Genomic DNA, 12,773 nt, shown 5'->3' with positions numbered 1-12,773 from the left:
CAGCAATGAAAAAAGTAACTAACACAAAATTTGATACTAAAAGTGGGGTCATTTCTGTGACTATATTGACCATTTGTTTAAGGGAGCCTTTGAGAATGGCTTATGGGAAGAGGTTGAAAAGGTTTGGAGATGCCTGCTGAAAAAGTGGAGCTAGAATGCCTTCAGCTGTTTTGCATGAGAGATTGTGGTCAGAGCTCAGAAGATCAGAAGTCTGATAAAAATCCTGCTGGTACAGAACAGGCTCTGGAGGTTTCTTCTGGGAAAGACTGTATTGGTTGTTGGGATCCAAACTATGTGTCATGGCTTGGTAGAAAGTTCGTCTGCATTTTGACTATGTCCAGAAAATTTGCATGAGTCTGAGATTAAGGGAATGGAATAACTAATCCTGTTGAAGAAATTTCAAGATAATCAAATGTTGAGACAGTGGCATGGCTACTGTTGGGCGTTTCTAACCAGATTTATGTTAAGAATCAAGAGCCAAGAGCCCAACAAAATGATTTAAAACATTATGAGTGTAGCCATAGAAAAAGCTCTGGTAAAGTTGTGGACTAAAGAAAATAGAGCAGAGGAAATCTTGGTTGCTGAAAAGGAACAGAAAACAAAAAAAAGATGGCATTATTGAGGTCTTAATTAAATTATAGAAGGTGAAATCTGTTGTTGTCCTCCTACTAATTTTGTAAAAGACAGCCAGATTTTTTGGAGTCCTAATTAGATGGCAGTAGTTAAATACAGCCACTTCATAATCCTTTTTTCCCATCCTTTACCAAAACTCCATGGCTTGTAGATAGATTCAGTTAAGATGCAAGTAATAATTTAACTAGGCCTGTGGTATAACATAGAATAAATAAAAAAGAACATTTCCACTTGATTATATTTCTTTTTTAAGATTTGAGAGAAGCATCCACATTCTGAGTTGAACGCTATAGAACACTAACAAAAATCCTTGACTCACTCTATTCTGATGTATTGATCAACTAGATCATCATAGGTTGTAAGTAATAGATGATTATGTTTAAGATTGTATATAATGACTTTAAAACACTGCTCATAGAGAAATTTTCTATGCTAATTGATATCTTCAATAACCCTGAACTTCAACAAATTTAAATGATAATAAAAAACCTTTATTCCTACTAGCTAGAGATAATTTATGGAACTGGGATTTTCACACTTAGACTTTGCTTAATAACATTCCTGAATTAGTGGAAAGCAAAGTGAAACTACAATGTAAATAGTTATTTTTGTGTATCAGTTATGTGAAAAAAATTATTCTTCTGAGAAATACAAACTATGCCATTTTGTGACAGAAGAGACCACTCTTCTTTTCTAAATATAAATAATTATCTAAAATACAGGTTATAACCCTCCAGATCTAGATTATAGTAATTTCCAATCAGAATTTGAAGTTTTTTTCTTTGTAGTCCTAACTTTAGTTTAGCTTTTTATAAAAATAATTAAAAGATCAAAATTATTGCAGTCCAAAGAACAAATCAAAATTTAAAATATTAATGGCAAGAGTAAACGGAAATAAATTTAGATGGAAAATGTGAATATCAAATGTTGAGCTTTAAAGGGTAATCTTTTTTGAAGAAAAAAGTGATCTTCCATCCTTTTTCTATTTTAACTTCAAATTTGTGCACTTATTTTCATCAAATCACCATAAGGTTAGTCACATTTCATAAGCATTAGAACAATTGTTATAAAAATAGTCAATTGTAAAAAAGATAAAAAAATTCTACCTGCCTCAATGAGTTTTTTTTCTCTGAACAGCAGAATTCATATGTACGGATTCCATGTTGTCTGTCATTGAGTATTAATGTTGGTTAGAAATATATTGACAAATACAAAAAAGAGACTAGCAAGTCCTCCAGTTCTCACTGAAGTGGAAAAGATTCAATCAATCAGTTAATTTTTTTGCTTTGAATCTTTCTCATTCCAATTCCTAAGCAAATTACTATTTAGTAGTACTTTAAAGTCAGCATTGCAAGGAAGATTTTGTATATAGCAATTCTGTAACTTAAAATCTAGTGTTTACAGAAATATATCTAAACCCTTGTTTATAACAGCACAATTTGTAGTAGCTAAATCTTGAAAGCAACCAAATGCTTATCAGCTGAGTAATGGATAAAATAAATAAACTGTGGATTAACCAAGACAGCATGGCTGGAGGATTTAAGGTCATGCTGAGACCGTGATGGCTGATAATGGGAGTCTGCAAATCTCGCATCTTTAATGTGGCACAGTGGATCCAAGAGGAAAAGCTGTATTGGCTTTTTAAAAAAATTTTATTTAAGAGGAAAAAGAGAAAAACACAAAACAAAACAAAGTGGTGTAAGGGTACACATAATACAGAACTACAAAAAAAAAAAAAACAGTAAGAAATCTCCTGTTAATAGATTACATATTATCATCTTAGAAATAGTTGCTCAAATCACAGTATCAAAGAATACTGTATTGGCTTTTGGTGACTGCTGGAAATTGAGATGCAGGACCCCACGAAGCAGCCAGGGCTGCCCGGCTGTGCAGGAGGAGATTGTGAGAAGCTCTGGAGTTCTGAAGCTGACACAGTACAGTTTTCTGACCACTCCGCACTGTGTTGGGAATGCAGTGAAGGCAAGCATTGTAGTGTGCAGTAGACTCAAGAGGAAGACCTGCACTGAGTGCTGGTGAGTACTGGGGCCTGGGTCCCCCAGCTGTTGTGGCTGGCTGGAAGACATCTTGGAATTGGGCAGAGCCTGCGGCTCAGTGACATCAGACAGTCACACCTGGTGTAGAGAGGTCTGGTGGAGGACATCTTGAAAGTGGGCAGAGCCCGGAGCTGTATTGACATCAGTGACATAGAGAGAACTAGTAGAGGACATCTTGGAATTGGGCAGAGCCGCAGCCATGGTGACATTAGATAGTGGCTCCTGGCATAGAGAGGTCTGGAAGAGGACAGCTGGGATTTGGGTAGAGCCTTGTGGCATGGTGACATTAGCCAGCTGCTTCTGGCGCAGAGAGAAGTGGCAGGATCTTGGGGCTGAATCAAGCCTGTGGTTGGGACCCAATAAGCAGATACAAAATAGACACAATTCTGTGACATCCACGAAGTACAGCCTATTTTGCAGATAGACTAGCACAGAGGCTGGAGGATAGCCTGCACTGTCCCTGCATCCTTGCCTATCCCAGATAACAGCAAATTCAGGAGGACAGCAAAAACTCAAGTCAACACACTTCTGAAAGGCCCTAAGCAATACACAGAGGGCCACAGACCCCCAGAACACTCCAGTCTGAAAGAAACCAGAAACATGACAAGAAATAGAAATAAAAAAAATCTCCAGCTGCCCAACAGGAGAAAGTAAGCCCAGAAGAAGTAAACACTGAAGAGAGCAAGCACCGTAACCATCCAATACTGGACACAGCATCAGCTGAAATAAAAAATACCCCCATGACCTCATAGATGAATTTAAAGCAGTACACCTGATCCAAGTGAGGCAAGATATAAAGAGATTGATTAAAGAAATGACAAGCCCCATGTAAGAGAACACAGATGGAAGAACTGAGGAAATCAGAAAAGAAAGAGAAACTTCTGAAGAAGAATTTAAACAAAACTTAGAATACATGAAACAGATCCAAAGAGATTACCAGGAAACTAAAAACTCCATTGAACACTGGCAAAATGCCTTGACAGAAACTAAAGTCAGCCTTTTGAAACTTGAAGAGAGATTTATCATATATGATTGTGAAAGAAAAGACCTCTTAAAAATAACAAGGAACCAGAAAGAAACAATTCAAAGGCTAGATGACAAAAGGATATATAACTTAAGAATAAAGAATGTGAGTGAAGAAGCAGGAGCAACCAAAAATGAAATACAAAGAATATTCACGGATATATTAAAGCAAAATTTCCCATGTATAGCAAAAAGAAATGATATCCAGATAAAAGAGGCATATAGAACACCAGCTACCTACAACCAAAACAGGTCTACACCCAGACATATAATAATCGAGATTCCAGAAATCCACCAAAAGAACAGAATATTAAAAGCAGCCAGAGGGGAAAAAAAGCAGATTACCTACAATGGGAAAATTATCAAAATAACAACAGACTTATCAACACAAACTCTTAAATCAAGAAGGGAATGGGCAGAAATATTGCAAGTCCTGAAAGAAAATAATATGCAACCAAGACTCATATACCCATCAAAACTCTCTCTCTCTCTCAAAATTAATGGAGAAATAAGATGCTTCCAAGACAAGGAGGAACTATGGGAGTTTGTGGCCACCAACGCAACCCTACAGAGAGTGCTGCAGGACATTCCAGAGAAAGAGAGGAAGGGATACCAGCATTCCAGCAACAGTGGCAGAGAGGCCTCAATGAACAGGGCAGATAGTGGAAAGAGGGAGTAAGGTGGACAAATTATAGAAGGTAAGTGGAGTAGCAGACATGAGGCAGAGATGGTAAGCTATAGAATTTAGTATAGATAGCTTTGATACACTATAAAAAAGGCAGAGTCATTGTTAATAGTGTATCAGGATTTAAAAGTCACAGTAGTCTTATAGCCCTGTTTAGTTTGAATTTAATTTGTTCTGGTCTGTCCACTGATATTGGATTTGAGGTCACAGACATCTGACCCAAACATAGCAGGTTATACCATGGTAACTATCATTAATTTCCTATTAAATTAAGCTGAAATCCTGTACTACTTATATTGTCTTACTATGACTGCTCTTATTTGAATCCGATTCATAAGACCATTTTTTTGCCTTGGCTGATTTTATTTGAATTTGATATGCTTGATAGTATCAACCCTAAAAGTAGAGGCAACTACTCTGAAGATGACAAGATGTAAAAGATATCCATACCAGTATTAATTATTAACAGCTCTCAAGTCCTACAATGTTTTCAAAGTTGTGTTATTATAAAAATAGCTAGGTATTCAACTATATTAAGCCCAATGATGTGGATAAGACTATTGAAAATAACAAGAGAAAGTGTAATAACTACGGTAGATCACCTAATATAATGGTCTTATGTGTCTTTTTCACTGCATGTTTTTCTAGGAATTTGTTTTGCTGTCTTGTTATGATTTGTTTTCCCCTATAATACAGAGAGGATAGATAGAAATGTAGAAATTCACGCATGAGAAGATTTTTTTTAAAAAACTATTTACAGGAACAGATTATATAATGCAATATGTAATGAACAGATACACTGAAGAAGAAGAGGCACTAAGAAAACCAATGCTAATTTTGTAGCATTATGATATAAAATCTAGCAATACTACTATTCACTGATCAGAGTGATATTAGTCTAGTCACTTAAGTTCAATTTCAGCATATATAAAGATAAGGGCAGCTACTATGAAGAGAATGAGAAATGCAATGCTAGTTATTATTGTCTTCCCCAATGTCAGATCTTGAAGACCTAAAAAGCCTTTATCATCCTGTAATGATTTTATTAGTTCTATAATATGCAGCATATATTTAATGTGTGTGAAGATGGGGACAACTATTTGGAAGAAACTAGAGACAATTAGATAGACAGTGAAGATCTCCAGTGGACTTGTTTGAAATCTGTATTTCTTTAAAATTTTTTTAAACCATTTTGTTCTGTTTTGATATGTTTAATCTTATACTCTTTAAGATATAAAACAAGTATGTAGGACTGATAACCATATTACTGAGTTTTTGTTGGATCATTGAGCAGAACTGTTGGCAGTGTCACTATTTGAATGCCATTTTACATACTTTAATTTTGTAACCTGAACAGCTATTTCTAAGATGACAGTATGTAACTTATCAACTGGTGATTTCAAACCATTTATTTTTCTGTAATTCTGTATTATTTCTGCCCTTTTTTATCTCTGTGTATTTTTTGTTTCTTTCTCTTTAAGTAAAAAAAATCAAATAAATAAATAAATAAACTGTGGAATTTTTATACAATGGAGTACTACTCAGCTGTAAAGAAGGATAAACTTGGGACTTTTATAGGTAAATGGATGCAACTTGAGATATTATTCATAAGTAAATTAAATCATACTCACATTTGTAAACATTATATTGTCTCCCTGGTGTGAGAAACTAAAAGAGTAAATAAAGCCTAAATTGTACAATAGATATTATGAAATGGGAATAAATTGTTCAAAAGGAAAAAGATACTAGAGTAGAAGAGGAAATGACAGTAGGAAAAATGGGAAAAATTGCAAGTCAGTTATACTATTAGTATCTTCTAGTTCATTAAAAAGGAAGCTTTGTGCTAATATCAATTGATGACATTTTTATGGCCATATCTTATACCATGAGCAACTACTTTAAAGATAGCAACATGTAACATATTAACTATTGGTCTTGTCCTATTACTTCGTTATGAAATTTTGTTTTACCTTTTTTCATAAAATTAAAAAAATAAAATCTAATGTTTGATCTAGATCTTCCAAAACATTGTTTTATTCACACAAAATGCAGCTATAAAATACTGAGTGATATTAAGAAATACAACACTGCCTTCAATATTTCAATTTGTAAAATAAGGGGAAATGGCATATACTCACCTTCCATAGAACTCCTTCCTGAAAGTTTAATTTTGAAAAAAATAATCCTTTTGAAAAGTAGTTAACACATCCAAATATACTCAAATATGCTTTGAGTTTCCAAATAAATTGATTTACAAAAAATAGTAAAGAAGAATAATCATATTTCAGAAAATTGGTGAATATATTATTGTGCAAGTCTAAAACATAATTATTTCAATTTAGTTTTATTTTAAAAACATAATTTTGCCTCTGTAGTTATATCACTGTATGTACTTTGCTAGCCAACAATACTGTAAAATGCATTAAAATTTATTGACAGTGGGTTTCATGTTAAGTATTTTGAAATAATAAGAGAGTATAAATTTTAGTATGATTCAAGAGTGCATATTTTGAAGTGGCTTTATATCTATATTAATATTTGGAAATACCAAAGGACGGTTATTATAATTGTCAATACTATCATCTCTATTAGATATCAAAATTGTATTGAAATGATTTTAGACTAGAGTGACTATCTTTTTAAATATCTTGGATTGTAATGGAAATAAATTGTATGAAGTAGCAACTTTCAAAAGGTACAATCTGGTTTTGTTTGATTTTCCTTTTTAATAAATAGGAGCTCTAAGTAGCCACCCAAGAATATGAGAACACCTCTGCGAGATGTATGCTTACTGTCTTAGGCCTTTCATTCATCTTAGCAAGATTTACTGTTGATGGAGCCTGCACTTACAAATATTTTATGGCCGAGGTAATAATATTTATGATTGTTATACTTGGAATAACTTATTGTTATATATTTAATGTCAACTTAGATAATTCTGTAGTGATCATCAGAGAAGTAAAGATTTAAGGAAAGTTTTCAAATTACGTTTCATTCCATAAGGTTGAATTTTTTTCAAAGTGACAATTGCAATAAACAAATCTCCATTTAACACACAATACAATAAATTAATGAGTTTACAAAATTATTCAAATGTCATGGTACTGCTAATATTGCTTTGGACTTTTCTTTTTGTCTTTCAGAGCACCATTTACAATGGAGAGATGTGTTTCTTTGATTCTGAGGACGCTATAAATTCCTTTTGTGAAGGAGAGACTTACTATCTATGATTAAGGAAGCTGACATGAGGACAACAACATTGCAATTATTGAAGTGCCTGTTCAAGTTTCTCTGATACTGATCATTCATGACTTTGAAAAGGTAAGTTTTTCATTCTTACAGGTATTCTAGAATTCTGTTTTTTCTAGTTTATGACAAATATTATGTTCATTTATAAATGAAATGTTTTGTTTTCAACTTTTTTTGGAATATTTTCTTTATTAGCACATTGATTATAGTATATAATGTGTACATTCCTTATGTGGGGCTGTATATAATATGTGTTATTTTTTCATCTCCTTCCTCTTGATCTCTTGATCCCCCTGCACCTTTGAGAAGATCTATCTCCCTACTTCCTATTTTACCCAGACTTTTCCTCTTCCTCAACAAGGAATGACTATGTACCTAGACATGTTCCTGGGAAACTGCTGTGTGATGCCCCTGAATACCTCCATTGCTATACCTCCAAAGAATCTGGTGGAGTTCTTCAGCAAACTTGCAGTATGTATTTGAAGGGAATTTTTTTCCATGAACATTTACAAATAATTTTGCTTACTAATTCTGAAAAAGTAATGGGTTCAGCCAAAATATTTCATTTCTTTGAAGTAATTTTTAATAAAATGAATGCTCTGGCAAAATGGATTGAACTAGCACATTATGTTAAGCAAAATATACCAGACACAAAGATAGATACTTCTTGTTCTCTGTAATATATGAAAATTAAAACCCAACTACTTGAATATAGAACAGTTAAAATACTAATAAAAGCGGGGAAGTGAATATGGGGCCAGTGGATCAAGAGAATTTGATCAGTCCACATTGTATGTGTGTGAAAATATCACACTGAAATTCATTAATACTTACATATCTATTAAAAATACAGCTAAGTAATAGACATTCTGTGAGTCTAAAATTACTCTAAAGTGAAGTATAGATTTTAAAACTGTATCTATAAAAGGTAGAAACTTAAATATTTTTAAATTCTCATTCTATTTTCTTTTATTCATTTGTAGAGTGATAAATACTTGCCTCATACTTATGTGGTTCATGAAGATCGGGTTATTGTGGAAGAAATTCCAGTTTCTGCACTGAGACTTTAGCTGTGCCCATCGTAGCACCAGGATTGCATTTCCATTTGGTTTCTCTCAGCTTAGTTCGTTCTTGGGTCAGCAGGGTATATCATCCCCTGCTTAGGACTCCCCTTACCGTACCATTCCTGGAATCTAAGCTGGCTATCTCAGAGAGCCTCTGTAGCTGCTGTTATCTATCCACAATTTCTCCCAGAGGTCCTGGGAGCAATGATCTTAACAGTCTCCTGGGCTCTGGATTGGGAGCTGACTCACCCCAGCAGCCAGCTGAATTTCCTGGTTCTGGGTTCTGGAGAAGGTCACTGGATGTGTCCTGGGCAGGTTTGAAACCTGCCAGGTGAGTGCAGCCTAGTGTGGCTGGGCTCTGGGCAGGCCCTTGAGCTCTGGGAGCAATGATCTTAACACAGTCTCCTGGGCTGTGGCTAGGAAGCTGAGTTTCCTTGCCAGTGATTTCATTAACAAAGTTTGTGATTATATGAAGATTTCTTGCTTACTTAGTAAACCCAATTTTTATCATTGGCATCAAATTCTTGTACATAAAAAGGTTAAATTTATATGATATTTTCAATTCAAAATTTAATTCCTATTAGCTATGCTATTGAATTGTTAACATTGACTGAGTCAATCTAATAATTCAGAGATGTGTTCTTAATGCTGAGTAATGAAGCAAACCATAAAACATATTAATGAATTTCTTTTATACATCCAGAAATGCAAACGTTAACAAAGTCCAGACAAAAATAGTAAGAAAGCTTTATTCATGTAAAAGACATTCTGTTTGGTTTCAATTGATTTGATAGACAAAAAATAAAAATTAAATAAACAGATTTTCACAGCAGGCTAGTAGGAGGGTAAACATTGGTGCATATATGTCATTGTGGTATGATATTCTTAATTCTTCTGGGAAGACACACAGAAAGGAAACAGCTGGGTCAAATGAGACCTCTAATCATTTTGAGAAATCTCCACATTGATTTCCAAAATGGTTTCACCAATTTGCACCCCCACTAACAGTGGATAAGTATTCCTTTTTCCACACAGCTCTGCCAGCATTTATTAGTTCAATTATTGATAACTGCAATTCTTTCTGGAGAGAAAAGGATATTATTTCAATTTGCATCTCTTGAATGACAAGTTATGTTGAACATTTTTTCATGTATTTTTTGTCATTTGTATTTCATCACCTGAGACACGCATATTCATCACAGATACTCATTTTGGGAGTGAGTCTTTGAATTTTGGGTGCCTTTTTTCAATTGTTTATATGTTTTTGGATTTGAGTCCTTTGTCTGAGGGACAAACATCTACAATATTTTCTTACTCAGTGGGTTGTCGTTTTTCTTTTTTAAAATTTTATTTTAAAGAAAATAAAACAAAAGAGAACAGAACAAAGAAAATCAGAACAGAACAATGCAAGCAGCACAGAACTTCATAATAAGACAAGAGGACATCAATAGTGGGTACCATAATGTCTCTTTTCTTTGAAATAGTTGAGCATACCTTCATACACAATAATATCGAACATAAAAAAAGTACAAAGTCATTCAAAATAATTAAAGCATTAGAAGATTTCAAAACCAAATAACAGGAATTGAACAATGCCTACTATAATATCTCATTTTCCTCAAAAAAGTTGTCTATACCATCACCCATAATAAAATCAAATAAAGCACAACAGGATAGACCAATCAAAACAGAAGAACAAAAGCATGGTAGGACTTCAACATAATATGATAATAAATCAGCAATGGCTTCCATAATGTCTAATTTTCTTCAAAATAGCTGTTCATAGAATCACATAACAAAATCAAACAAAACATAATTAAAACCAATCAAACAAATGATATAAGGCATTGTAACACTTCAAAGCAATATAACAGGAAGCCATGACTACCATAATATATCACATTATATTCAAAATAGGTTCTGCTACCATCTGACAGCATATAATTTAACAAAACAACACAGAACAAAGCCAAACCTAACAAAAATGTGTAAACAATGTGAAAGTTCAAGACAAGACAATAAGAAATTTACAGTAGTTTCCACCTTTCCCACCCAGGTGTTTCTCTCCTTCACTCTTACATTAACTATTTTGCTTTTGGATTCCATTAACTCCTTCTGTTTCTTATGCTAGGCTTCACGTGTGTGATTTTCAACAATTTTACCCATGAACATGATCTCCAGGTGCATCCATTTACCTACAGGAGCCTTGAGATTATTCTACTTTCTGGGTAGATGGGTAGCTTTCTACCACATGAAAATACCATATCTTTCTTATCTATTTTGCTGTTGATGGACACGTTACCCTTGTTTTTATTTTTCTGGTCTCCTGTCACATGGAACAATTGTTTTCTCTCCTTTGATTTTCAGTCTATGAATTTCCTTTCCAATTAGATGAGTTTCTTGTATACAGTATATTGATGGATCTTGTTTCTTTTTTTCTTTTCTTTTTAAATTTTATTTAAAAGGAAAAAGAGAAAAAACAGAACAAAACAAAGCAGTGTAAGGGTACAAGTAATACAGAACTACAAAAAAAAAAAACAGTAAGAAATCACCAGTTAATAGATTACATATTATCATCTTGGAGATAGTTGTTCAAATCACAGTATCAAAGCATACAAAGTGGACAAACAGTGAGACCGCAAACAGTTGCGTTCCATGATCCAACTAAAAACATTAATATGGTCAGCTATTTAACACCCCTAAACACACTTGCTGTTGTATCCTTTAGAGCTCTTTTTTCCCTCTCTTTTTTACAACAAAATTTACACATTTTAGGTTTTATTACTCCTTAGCTCTTATTACTTTTTGGGGGGGGGAGAATAAAGTCAAATATGGCAAAACAAAGCTGTCAGTAAAAACCAAGGATAGACATAGCACATGATGTAAAACAGAGTACAAGGTTATCAACAATGGTTATCAACGATGTCTCTTGTTTCCTTAAAAAGAATTGTCTATCTCATTAGATATTATAAAGTTGAACAAAACAGTAGAGAACAAGACCAATAAAACTTAAGCATTGTAAACATTACAGGACGTCCAAAGGAGACAATAGTCAAACCAGAATGGGCATCTTAGTGAATCTTATTGCCTTCAAAGTAGTTGCCTATACCCTCAAACTTGATACTATCATACAGAATGGAACAGAGACTAATCAGTCAAAACAAGATGGTGGGAGTATTACAGGACTTCAAAACAAGTTAAGAGGAAATCAAAAAAGTTACTATTACATATCCTGCTAATTTATTTAATTTTTCCTCTTAATTAAGAAAAATATAAAAAATCACTAAATAATTTTTTTAATGAATAAGGGTGAGATTGAGATAAAACAGGACATAACAATATAACAATACAGGTCAAAGCATGACTGTTTCAGCAACCTAGTGCTTCACCACCAAATAACCCGACTTAATAGTAGTTACCATAGTGTCTGTCTTTTTCCTTGAAATATTTGAATAAAACTTCATATACTATAGCTTCAAATATTTCCATATCAAGAAGCCCAGAATAAAGCCTTTCCAATTAATGAGTGAAAACTTTATAAGGCTTCAAGGCCACATAATGGGGAATCATGATTACCACATATTTTTATATATTTGAATCATTACTTACATTAGGGAAACTATTCAGTATTCATACATGCGGCGTGTCTGGAGGACTCTGGATATCTGCACCCAGACTGCTGGAGTTCCCACAGGCTTCCAGGTGCAGTGAAGGAGAGAGGTGGGTTTGAGGTTTCCACATCAGCCTCCCCATTCCCGGCTTCATTTGGAGACCTGCTGAGCTCCCCATAGGTGGGCTGGCCCACACTACCAGCCTAGCCCAGCCTGTTTAGCTGCCGCGCCTGGCCATAGGTCTGCAGAGGAGGAGCTGGGCAGATCTGGGGTGCCCTCACTGGCCTCTCTGCGTGTCTGGAGGACTCTGGATATCTGCGCCCAGACTGCTGGAGTTCCCTCAGGCTTCCAGGTGCAGTGAAGGAGAGAGGTGGGTTTGAGGCTTCCACATCAGCCTCCCCATTCCCGGCTTCATTTGGAGACCTGCTGAGCTCCCCATAGGTGGGCTGGCCCA

The 12,773-nt window shown here is 34.5% G+C and overlaps 1 protein-coding gene across 1 annotated transcript; it reads left to right on the top strand.

Moving 5' to 3' along the window:
• The first annotated feature begins 2,483 nt into the window (after positions 1-2,483).
• Itm2a (integral membrane protein 2A) lies at positions 2,484-10,345 on the top strand. The gene is given in 6 exon segments (XM_063245565.1): positions 2,484-2,613; positions 7,145-7,263; positions 7,539-7,621; positions 7,623-7,716; positions 7,939-8,115; positions 8,628-10,345. Coding segments are annotated over 6 exon segments (690 nt in total). The 3' UTR covers positions 8,715-10,345.
• Positions 10,346-12,773: the final 2,428 nt, after the last annotated feature.

This window comes from Cavia porcellus, unplaced genomic scaffold (assembly GCF_034190915.1).
Source record: "Cavia porcellus strain 051 isolate PalLab524CR breed Dunkin Hartley unplaced genomic scaffold, mCavPor4.1 scaffold_3, whole genome shotgun sequence".
In the NCBI taxonomy this organism is placed as follows: domain Eukaryota; kingdom Metazoa; phylum Chordata; class Mammalia; order Rodentia; family Caviidae; genus Cavia; species Cavia porcellus.
This window is presented reverse-complemented; position numbering and strand designations above follow the sequence as displayed.